Raw genomic sequence first — 12,999 nt, 5'->3', positions numbered from 1 at the left:
TAACTGCTACACAAACACAGGTGGAAAATGTCACACACACACACACACACACACACACACACACACACACACACACACACACACACACACACACACACACAGCATTGTCACCTGGTACTGAGTCGAGCAGCTCTCTGACCAGGCTGACATGTCCATAGTGTGCAGCCAGGATGGCGGGGTTCCCCTCCGATGGCTCCAGGGGCAGGGGCACATGGGCCTCATGGAGGAGGTAACTCACGCTCTCCTCATCACCATGCTGGGTGGCCACACACAGGAGACGCAGCTGAGGAAGGGACGGGAATAGGACCAGTTAGTATATTAGTAGATAGTCATGGTTTGTTCAAGTCCACCTCTACCATAGGCTCCACCTAGCTGATCTGTAGCCAACTCTTCATTCACTGTCATGCTGTACAGTTGGGAGCAGGGGGACATTTCATTTCAATCACAGTCAATCCAGGAAGTACATTGAAATTCCAATTCTCTTCAAATGTTTTTCAATTAGGAACATTTGGAATTGGAATTTGGTGTTGTTTCTGAATTGATTGGAATTGAAAACTACCTTTAAGGAAGTTTTGACACCAAGGGTAACTATGGTTTTGATAGCATTTAGTAACTTTTCCCACTCAATTCTGCAGCAAATTGGTGCTGTGACTTCGTTGCAGCAACAGCAAAATGTCATCTAGTGACAAATCAAGGAGCTAATAGCTATTCTCACTGAATATATGTTGGCAACAATGTCTGCAGCCAGGTAAAAACATGAGCATCAAAGATGATGTAATGGCACCATCAGGTGGGCAATCAATGTACGACACATCCACACATCCAGTATGGAACGAGGCGACCAATAGGATGAGTTAGCCACAGCACATCAAGTATGGAACGAGGTGACCAATAGATGAGTGTTAGTGCTTGGCTGAAATAGAATTAGGGCTGTCCTCAATTAAAGAAAAAATATTGGTTGACCGAAAGTTGTTTGTTCTTTTGACCAATCGATTTGTCAAAATTTTAAGCCTGTATTTTTCCATTTATAGACACACCCTACGTGTTTTAATAAAATCAACTATATGTATTGAGCTTGTCTGATGCTTTAAGCTTACGGTTTGATGAAATAAGAAATGCCTCAAGAGGGCACCAGAGATCTAGATAACCTGACCCAACTATTCTCCTCCCGCAGATTATGCCGTTACTCTCCTGAAGTTGCCGGTAATAGGCTACAGGAGGACTCGGCAACCTTTCTCATGTGGAATGCCGATTTATCTTACCAATTCTACCGATCTCCGTGCCAGTTATGTTTTGCATAAACACATTTTCGTGAAGCAGTTTCATTTAATTTATAATATCTTCATATCTCAAAATCATTGTCATGTGGTTAATCAAAATTCTATCCAAAAGAAAATGATAAACCTAAAAAGTAACTTCTACTGCCATTGCCAACTATGTAAAAATTGCCTACATAAAACCAAACAGTACCAGCACACAAAATGAGTACCAGAACCTATTTCAGCCCAAGTCAAGCACTGATAAGATGTAATCAGGTAGGCCTATTTTATGCCGTTTCCACTGGATCAGAGCATGACATTGTTCCCTTTCACACTGAGTGGTTACCGAAAGGGAGAGAGCTGGAAAGACTTTTCTAATACATTAAGGAACTATTGTAATTCACAATTAATATAAAAACAGACTTTGTTTGCTTGCTGTTTAAGGTGAAGAAAACTTTACTCATTCGTGGTGGTGCGTTAAGCCAATCAGAAATACTATCAGATCCCCAAATGAACACATTTATATACATTTGCGCACAGGCCAGGTAGCCTATAGGTCTACTTCTATGTATAATCAGGCCAGGTAGCCTATAGGTCTACTTCTATGTATAATCAGGCCAGGTAGCCTATAGGCCTACTTCTATGTATAATCAGGCCAGGTAGCCTATAGGCCTACTTCTATGTATAATCAGGCCAGGTAGCCTATAGGCCTACTTCTATGTATAATCAGGCCAGGTAGCCTATAGGCCTACTTCTATGTATAATCAGGCCAGGTAGCCTATAGGCCTACTTCTATGTATAATCAGGCCAGGTAGCCTATAGGCCTACTTCTATGTATAATCAGGCCTGGTAGCCTATAGGCCTACTTCTATGTATGATCAGGTCAGGTAGCCTATAGGCCTACTTCTATGTATAATCAGGTCAGGTAGCCTATAGGCCTACTTCTATGTATAATCAGGCCAGGTAGCCTATAGGCCTACTTCTATGTATAATCAGGCCAGGTAGCCTATATGCCTACTTCTATGTATAATCAGGCCAGGTAGTCTATAGGCCTACTTCTATGTATAATCAGGCCAGGTAGTCTATAGGCCTACTTCTATGTATAATCAGGCCTGGTAGCCTATAGGCCTACTTCTATGCGTGAGCATCCTTACTCAACATTGACAGCAGCGCTCCGAACAAAAGACAATGACTAAATTGACAAAACTTGTAAATGGAATGAAATAAACCAAAACTTGTATCTCACAAGTGTAGCAGCATAGGTTGTACGTCTGCAAACAATGTGTCCACACCAACAATGAGAACAGGAAGACTGGAATAATAACATTGAATGCATTAACAGAAATGACCATAACCAAATGAACAGACATGGTAGATGAGACATTATATTAATTTACGGTCATTGTACTACTGGTGATATGTAAATGGAGAAGTGATATAAACTAACAAATGCAAACAATTCACACAATGAGTTGATGAAACAATGAATGTGCACAAATTGGCGGGAGAGAGCGCATTCTGTAGAGAGAAGTGCATTGTACATCTGGGCGCTGCATTGGCCATGCAGCATTTACGATGTAACGGCCTCAGCAGGGGTCGGGGCGTTCATACTTCTTGTGCTTCGTGGAGCAGTGCAGAGCTGTTGTCAAGGAAGTGAGTTTGTGTTTTCTACAGGATGTATCCCCCTCCACCTACTGTCAACCAACCATGTCAATGCAGACACAGAACCCACTGCATTGTTACAACATTTGGAAAGCGCATGGCGATGGGGTACAGAGCTGGATTTGGCCTTTGCATGCCTCTGAAGGCGCCACAATTGCGTCACACAGACCCAAAGCCACAACAGAATCAGAAGAAAAGTTTCTGAGAGTCAACAGCTTGCGTGATAGGCGGCTCACAGGACAACAGCTTCGAGCTGTTATGTGAAGGGAGTAGTACACAGCGTTGTATGAGATCTCCAGTTTCTTGGCAATTTCTCACATGGAATAGCCTTCATTTCTCAGAACAAGAATAGGCTGACGAGTTTCAAAAGAAAGTCTTTGTTTCTGGCCATTTTGAGCCTGTAATCAAACCCACAAATGCTGATGCTCCAGATACTCAACTAGTCTGAAGAAGGACAGTTTTATTGCTTCTTTAAATCAGCACAACAGTTTTCAGCTGTGTGAACATAATTGCAAAAGGGTTTTCTAATGATCAAATAGCCTTCTACAATAAAGAACTTGTATTAGCTAACACAGCTGCCATTGGAACACAGGAGTGATGGTTGCTGATAATGGGCCTCTGTGCACCTAACATTAACAATGTCTACACTGTATTTCTGATAAATGTTATTTTAGTGGACAATTGTTTTTGCTTTTCTCATACATGTTACTGCTTGAGTAAAACAAATCTCCGGCCGATCAACAGCCTAATGACCAAACAATTGACCAGTCGACTAATAGAATACTGTGCTCACTGACTGTTGTTCTCTAGGACCAGAGTTGGACCTGGTCTCTGTTCTCATTTAACAGAAACCACAGACAGTTCCAATGCTGAACTTTGTGATAGTATTGTAGACAAGCACTGGATGGCAGGGTAACTGTTTGAAATATTGATATATATTAACTGTATCGACCAACGGAATACTTTTCGATTCCTTTGGGCACCATGCACTCTGCACACTGTTGTGTTGCCCTACTTCTTACTTAAAGGTGTTTTAAGCCCTGGAGAGAGTTGACAAGCTGCTTTCAAGCACACAGACCTCGTTCATCTATAATTCCTGGTTACCACTGGCCAACGTTGTGAGGAAGCCTAAAAGTAGCAGTATGAATCAAGCGTCGGGGTATTTTAGGGTACAAGAACAGAAGCCATGTAACTAAAAAAACAGTTCTGCTTTTTCAATCGGACACACAATTGTTTCATAGGCATGTATGAATTTAACATTATCTCTAGTCAACCTGTATTACCAGTTCTCAGGAACATGGCAGTAACTGGGTCTCCACATCTCCAGTCAACCTGTATTACCAGTTCTCAGGAACATGGCAGTAACTGGGTCTCCACATCTCCAGTCAACCTGTATTACCAGTTCTCAGGAACATGGCAGTAACTGGGTCTCCACATCTCTAGTCAACCTGTATTACCAGTTCTCAGGAACATGGCAGTAACTGGGTCTCCACATCTCTAGTCAACCTGTATTACCAGTTCTCAGGAACATGGCAGTAACTGGGTCTCTACATCTCCAGTCAACCTGTATTACCAGTTCTCAGGAACATGGCAGTAACTGGGTCTCCACATCTCTAGTCAACCTGTATTACCAGTTCTCAGGAACATGGCAGTAACTGGGTCTCTACATCTCCAGTCAACCTGTATTACCAGTTCTCAGGAACATGGCAGTAACTGGGTCTCCACATCTCCAGTCAACCTGTATAACCATTTCTAAGGAACATGGCAGTAACTGGGTCTCCACATCTCCAGTCAACCTGTATTACCAGTTCTCAGGAACATGCCAGTAACTGGGTTTCCACATCTCCAATCAACCTGTATTACCAGTTCTCAGGAACATGGCAGTATCTGGGTCTCCACATCTCCAGTCAACCTGTATAACCAGTTCTCAGGAACATGGCAGTAACTGGGTTTCCACATCTCCAGTCAACCTGTATTACCAGTTCTCAGGAACATGGCAGTAACTGGGTCTCCACATCTCCAATCAACCTGTATTACCAGTTCTCAGGAACATGGCAGTAACTGGGTTGTATTCAGTAGGGAGAAAACGTCTTGAAACGCAGTGAAACCTGGCGGTACTAGCTGAACTCGTTCGATAATAGCCGGAACATATGCTGGTGTGTCAAGTGTTAAGTTACTGTGAGCTCCACATCAAATCTATTCCTGAATGACAGGAAGACAAGTAGATAAAGGTAACCAAGGGTAACACTGAACACTCTAGGAAAGGAGAAGTGAGTTTGGCAGCATGGGTGTTTGGAACCTACCGTATGCACGCGCACACACACACACACACACACACACACACACGCGCACGTGAGATTACTGTCCCATAATGATCCATACTGTAATGAGATTACTGTCCCATAATGATCCATACAGTAGAGATTCCTGTCCCATAATGATCCATACAGTAATGAGATTACTGTCCCATACAGTAATGAGATTACTGTCCCATAATGATCCATACAGTAATGAGATTACTGTCCCATACAGTAATGAGATTACTGTCCCATAATGATCCATACAGTAATGAGATTACTGTCCCATAATGATCCATACAGTAATGAGATTACTGTCCCATAATGATCCATACAGTAATGAGATTACTGTCCCATAATGATCCATACAGTAATGAGATTACTGTCCCATAATGATCCATACTGTAATGAGATTACTGTCCCATAATGATCCATACAGTAATGAGATTACTGTCCCATAATGATCCATACAGTAATGAGATTCCTGTCCCATAATGATCCATACAGTAATGAGATTCCTGTCCCATAATGATCCATACAGTAATGAGATTACTGTCCCATAATGATCCATACAGTAGAGATTACTGTCCCATAATGATCCATACAGTAGAGATTACTGTCCCATAATGATCCATACAGTAGAGATTACTGTCCCATAATGATCCATACAGTAATGAGATTACTGTCCCATAATGATCCATACAGTAGAGATTACTGTCCCATAATGATCCATACAGTAGAGATTACTGTCCCATAATGATCCATACAGTAATGAGATTACTGTCCCATAATGATCCATACAGTAGAGATTACTGTCCCATAATGATCCATACAGTAGAGATTACTGTCCCATAATGATCCATACAGTAGAGATTACTGTCCCATAATGATCCATACAGTAGAGATTACTGTCCCATAATGATCCATACAGTAGAGATTACTGTGCCATAATGATCCATACAGTAATGAGATTACTGTAATCTAGGTAAATAAGTGATGTGTCAGTAGAACAGAGGTAATAAAGAAACATGGAATCAGTACTTGAACTGGTTCTGTATTGAAGGGAGTATTTCATAGTGCTTATGGAGAGGCAGGAGAGAGAAAGGCAGAACTAGGCCACTTGTCTCCTGACACTGTGTCTGGCAGGCTGGGATCCACTCCAAAACAACAAGCGCAGTACACCCACTCTAGAATATCAACAAACTATCACATAACTAGAGTACCACTCAGATAACACACACACATTCACACAATCACACACACAGTCTTTAGATAACACCCCTATCTAGCATCAACAACTACAGCATCAAATTAAACTCACACACACACAGTACAGGACCAAGTCAAAGCCACAGACATGTGGGGTGTTGCTGTCTTTATGTCAAGGCAGTGGGACTGTTGTTGAACAATGAGGGCTGTAGGACCATGAGGGGCAGTAGGACTGATCAACAACATACCATGATGCAACCTTACACATCTCTTATTCACACACACACACAGTGACATGTAAATACACACACACACACACACACACACACACACACACACACACACACACACACACACACACACACAGTGACATGTAAATACACACACACACACAGTGGCATGTAAATACACACACACAGTGGCATGTAAATACACACACACACAGTGGCATGTAAATACACACACACACACACACACACACACACACAGTGGCATGTAAATACACACACAGTGACATGTAAATACACACACACACACACACACACACACACACACACACACACACACAGGCATGTAAATACACACACAGTGACATGTAAATACACACACACACACACACACACACACACACACACACACAGTGACATGTAAATACACACACACACACAGTGACATGTAAATACACACACACACACACACACACACACACACACACACACACACACACACACACACACACACACACACACACACACACACACACACAGTGACATGTAAATACACACACACACACACACAGTGACATGTAAATACACACACACACACAGTGACATGTAAATACACACACACACACACACACAGTGACATGTAAACACACACACACACACACACACAGTGACATGTAAATACACACACACACACACACACACAGTGACATGTATATACACACACACACACACACACAGTGACATGTAAATACACACACACACACACACAGTGACATGTAAATACACACACACACACACACACACACACACACACACACACAGTGACATGTAAATACACACACACGTAAATGAATGTTGACATGTTGTTGTCCCACACCAGGAGGATATGACACATTAGATGGTTACAGTCACACCAAAACAATCTCTGTATCACACATTATACAGCACATATCTGCATTAGGCTAGAAACACAATGGCCTCCACATGGCAAGCGCTCTCATTTAGTGTGTGTGTGTGTGTGACAATGTTTGTGCATGCAAGGATATGAAGGTGTGTATGTGAGACAGATCCGTCTCGGATTTTGTGCGCGTGTGCATGCGTGTATTTTCGAGACAGGTCTCTCTGTTCTACTCACCCCCTCTGTTCCACTCACCCCCTCTGTTCCACTCACCCCCTCTGTTCCACTCACCCCCTCCAGCCGAGGACTAGCTGCACTACACTCCACACAGCAGGCTTGCTGGATCAGCTCCCGGGCCCTGCTGCTCTCCCCTTCCCCGTACGCTGCCTGGATGTTCTCCAGGGTTGGAGACGGACCCAGAGAGGAGGCTCCACCGCTGCCCATCGCAGACGCCTTGGCTCCCATGTTCTCCACTGCCAAAGAACCTGGGGAGAGGAGGACAGAGGAAGAGAAGATAACAGAACAGAAGAGAACAGAAGAGAGGAGAAGGAACAGAGAAGAGAGGAGAAGACAGAAGAGAGGAGACAGAAGAGAAGATAACAGAAGAGAGGAGAAGGAACAGAGAAGAGAGGAGAAGGAACAGAGAAGAGAGGAGCAGACAGAAGAGAGGAGACAGAAGAGAGGAGACGGAAGAGAAGATAACAGAATAGAGGAGAAGGAACAGAGAAGAGAGGAGAAGACAGAAGAGAGAAGACAGAAGAGCGGAGACAGAAGAGAGGAGAAACGGAACATACTTCCATTAGATCAGACCAGCTGCAGTCTAACACAGTAACAGAATATTGGGGGAGTAGGCGTGCACAGAGCACCGGTGGCAAGTAAGAAATAGGTCACCCTGCTAAAGAATGCAGTCTCTCTCTCTCTGGATACTGGACTAGTGTTGGAATTTGGTGTGAACACACACACACACACACACACACACACACACACACACACACAATAAGAAGCTCTCATGTTCATTCCGAAACATCAGTTTGCACTAATGAATAAACCTGGGGTTTATCATCCTTTGGAAAGAGTGAAGTGATATCTCAATACAGGTCAGTATTACTTCACTTCAGTGGTTCCAGTGTGGTAATAATGTCTGTCATCAACCAGGGCTTTAGAACGGGTGGTAAATCCTACCTAGATTCTCACAAGCCCTGATTGAACATCACTTGAGTATGCTGGTCTTCATACACACAGTGGGTCAGTTCATGGGGTGAACAATCCACATAGAAAAGCAATGGGCATTTTAAACATGTCCATTCATCCTCTGCACTGAAATTGAATCAATCCCAGCCCTGGTATCTATAGATTATAGTATATATAGATTATAGTTGACCTGAGTTGGTGACCTTAAAGGACTAGGCATGGATCGTGTTAATTAGGCACAAGAGGAAAACAGACTGAAACAAGGAGGGACTACATGGACTTGTCCAATAAGAAACACTCATTGTTTTTCCCATTGTGTGCCCTAATATACACAACCCTGGATTGGTTTGAATCCACTTACAACACAACAGAGAAGTACTCATCAAGTCTGATGATGGCTCCTTATTCTACCACTGGGATGACACCTATTCCCCCTCTCTCTTCTCCAGAACCTGTCAGGCGGCCACTACTAATCCTTTCTTTAGGCTTTGCATTGACAATATCACTGGTCAATATGGGGTCTTCTGTATGTATGTATGGGATTCTGAGGTTATCTTGAGAAGATCAATTCCTGTGTGTGATCTAATATAGAGACTCAGAGACTGTAGCCATGTCTTTCCCTTTAAACCGTGCGCGTCCCTCGTCCCTGTAACCGTGCACGTCCCTTTAAACAGTGTGCGTCCCTCGTCCCTGTAACCGTGCACGTCCCTTTAAACAGTGCGCGTCCCTTTAAACCGTGCGCGTCCCTGTAACCGTGCGCGTCCCTGTAACCGTGCGCGTCCCTTTAACGCGTCCCTGTAACCGTGCGCGTCCCTGTAACCGTGCGCGTCCCTTTGAACCGTGCGCGTCCCTTTGAACAGTGCGCGTCCCTGTAACCGTGCGCGTCCCTGTAACCGGGCGTGTCCCGCGTCCCTGTAACCGGGCGCGTCCCTCGTCCCTGTAACCGGGCGCGTCCCTCGTCCCTGTAACCGGGCGCGTCCCTCGTCCCTGTAACCGGGCGCGTCCCTCGTCCCTGTAACCGGGCGCGTCCCTCGTCCCTGTAACCGGGCGCGTCCCTCGTCCCTGTAACCGGGCGCGTCCCTCGTCCCTGTAACTGGGCGCGTCCCTGTAACTGGGCGCATCCCTCGTCCCTGTAACCGTGCGCGTCCCTGTAACCGTGCGCATCCCATTAAACCGTGCGCGTCCCTCGTCCCTGTAACCGTGCGCTTCCCGCGTCCCTGTAACCGTGCGCATCCCTCGTCCCTGTAACCGTGCGCGTCCCTCGTCCCTGTAACCGTGCGCGTCCCTCGTCCCTGTAACCGTGTGCGTCCCGCGTCCCTGTAACCGTGCGCGTCCCGCGTCCCTGTAACCGTGCGCGTCCCGCGTCCCTGTAACCGTGCGCGTTCCGCGTCCCTGTAACCGTGCGCGTCCCTGTAACCGTGCGCATCCCGCGTCCCTGTAACCGTGCGCGTCCCTCATCCCTGTAACCGTGCGCGTCCCGCGTCCCTGTAACCGTGCGCGTCCCTGTAACCGTGCGCGTCCCTGTAACCGTGCGCATCCCGCGTCCCTGTAACCGTGCGCGTCCCTCGTCCCTGTAACCGTGCGCGTCCCGCATCCCTGTAACCGTGCGCGTCCCGCATCCCTGTAACCATGCGCATCCCTCATCCCTGTAACCGTGCGGGTCCCTTCAAACCGTGCGGGTCCCTTCAAACCGTGCGGGTGCCTGCAGCCCCGAGCGTCTCTGCAGCCCCGAGCGTCTCTGCAGCCCCGAGCGTCTCTGCAGCCCCGAGCGTCTCTGCAGCCCCGAGCGTCTCTGCAGCCCCGAGCGTCTCTGCAGCCCCGAGCGTCTCTGCAGCCCCGAGCGTCTCTGCAGCCCCGAGCGTCTCTGCAGCCCCGAGCGTCTCTGCAGCCCCGAGCGTCTCTGCAGCCCCGAGCGTCTCTGCAGCCCTGAGCGTCTCTGCAGCCCCGAGCGTCTCTGCAGCCCTGAGCGTCTCTGCAGCCCTGAGCGTCTCTGCAGCCCTCTAATGTGGGCCTGCTGCTGCTACATGTATGTATAATTAATATGATGAGAGTCTGACTGGGCTATAAAGGCTGTATGAGAAAGCCAGAGGGACTGTAGCCATTAGACCTGCCTGCACCCCAATGCGTCAATACCGTCCTCCTGGCCAGTCTGTGTGTGTGAAGAGACCTTGAAGGGCAAAGCAGAGCACAGACCAGACGGCAGAACAAGCAGAGTGCTCTCCCTCTATCCCCTCCTAAATCTGTCCATCTGATAGACAGAACAACAAGGAAGAGTCCTCCCCCTCCTAAATCTGTCCATCTGATAGACAGAACAACAAGGAAGAGTCCTCCCCCTCCTAAATCTGTCCATCTGATAGATAGAACAACAAGGAAGAGTCCTCCCCCCCCTAAATGTGTCCATCTGATAGACAGAACAACAAGGAAGAGTCCTCCCCCTCCTAAATGTGTCCATCACCAACAGTAAACACAAGAATAGCTAGCGCACCTCTCCACCTCCTCCAGCTAAATGTGTTATCCGTGTGGGGATGTATCCCATAATATCACATCACAATGTGCAGAATGTTTCCTGATAGGTGAAGATGTAGGCCTATGACGTCACAGATACAGATATATTAGTGTCTGTGTATGACACAATCTGACCCTTATAGGAATGTATAGGTAGACTTGCAAAACGATGGTAGCTTTTCCAAAACTCCCAGGTTCTCCAGAAATCCCTGTAAAAAGATTCCCAGAATCAGAAAGGTATATGCAGAAAATACAGAATCCTCCAACTAGTATTTCTGAAAACCCTGGGAATTTGGGGAAAGTGATGTGAACGTTGTAACCCTAGTTAGTAGTTTGGGTATTGGATCAGGCAGTGTCTCAACTCTACTCTTCATTAAAGTTACCTATTAGGTGAAACTGACACGTCCCTTTAGGAAACTAAAAAAAGGAACAAATGACTTCAAACCGTGAACACAGTTTTCCCTTCTGACATCATAGCGTGACAGAACAGCAGAATATATCATACGGATGCTCCTCTCTTTAGTTTCATCAACATAAAAGGCGCTGGGGCGAAATGTGGCGCTTTTCAACAAATGTGGATTATAGTTTAAGGAAATCTCACCTTTACTGCATTGAAGAGGTGTTAAGCAAAGGGACTTCCTGTCTCAATGAAGATGAATTGCATTTGAATGAGTCACCGTGGATGCACAGGGACATGCGATACAATCGTCCCCATAGAGACAGTGTTGGTCATTGGATCAGTGTGTGTCTGTCATTACTATAGGGATGCATTGTCTGCAGAGTGACAGCAATCTCAGTAATCTGCTGATTGATTGGCTCATTCTGTGTAGCAGGATCCTTAATCATTTCATTTCTGTGATTGGACAGGAGGGGAGCCATTCTGGGCTGCATTCCATTTCAAAAGATTTTCCTCCACCCTTCTGCCCTTTTTCACCCCCTGAGGTAGGTAGGTTTAAAGGTATAAACCCCATCAGGTCCGTCACATTCATGTCCGTTATTAAGTCAGTGCAGGAGTTTATGATGTAGTCTCTCATACTCTCCCACTGGGATGTATTACTAAGATACAGTATTTAACCAGGAAGCCCCATTGAGATAAATCAAGTCTTTCTGAAGGGAAACCTGGAACTGTCAGAGTGTAATGTAGAGATGACAATTTAAGGCACCATCAATACACAAAGGGCAAAGATGCCCAATGGCATTGATGATCAATAAAGAACAAGATAATCAACATAAGGAGATGTTTCTTTTGAGAACTACAGTTCCAGCACCATGGAAAGATTTCCATGTCTCAAAAGTATTTTAGAGGACACCTTGATTTTCTATCAAGATACAAAACACTCCCATCAGGCCTTCAATGTCTTGTTTAAAAATGCTGTTGCCTACTAGTCTACGTCCAATAACCTAGTTAGTTCATATGTGACGGGCTCAGCACCGACTCTAGAATAGATGAAAGACGGTTGTTTCAGTGATGTTGATACCTTCAATTAAGCCTGGACATTCAACAACAGCAACACCTCACACTGTGATACTGATGAAATAGTCAGTGATTTAATCAAGTCAAATCAATGATCTACCCAACACTGGCTGAATTCTGACAAACATCTGTCACTTACTGTCATTCTATCTAAAAGCCTTGCACTTTAGATCCAAGTTAAATAGTGTATCTATACAGGTAGCAGGGTTGGGGGCGATTCCTTTTCAACTCAGTCAATTCAGGAAGTAAAGTGAAATACCAACATGTTACTAAAGTG

General features: G+C 45.4%; 1 protein-coding gene across 4 annotated transcripts in view; it reads right to left on the bottom strand.

Annotated features, from left to right (window-relative positions):
- Positions 1–12,999, bottom strand: part of lrrk1 (leucine-rich repeat kinase 1) — a 123,834-nt gene that overhangs the window by 91,398 nt on the left and 19,437 nt on the right. For all 4 annotated transcript variants that reach the window (XM_031812290.1, XM_031812293.1, XM_031812292.1 and 1 more), the window contains 2 exons: positions 7,844–8,037; positions 112–283 (listed from right to left, as the gene is read on the bottom strand). In XM_031812290.1, the coding sequence (XP_031668150.1) occupies positions 112–283; positions 7,844–8,037 (366 nt within the window). The remainder of the gene's footprint in view (positions 1–111; positions 284–7,843; positions 8,038–12,999) is intronic.

The sequence above is a fragment of the Oncorhynchus kisutch genome, unplaced genomic scaffold, assembly GCF_002021735.2.
Source record: "Oncorhynchus kisutch isolate 150728-3 unplaced genomic scaffold, Okis_V2 Okis03b-Okis08b_hom, whole genome shotgun sequence".
Lineage (NCBI taxonomy): Eukaryota > Metazoa > Chordata > Actinopteri > Salmoniformes > Salmonidae > Oncorhynchus > Oncorhynchus kisutch.
The sequence above is the reverse complement of the archived record's forward strand: the minus strand, read 5'-3'. Positions and strand labels throughout refer to the sequence as shown.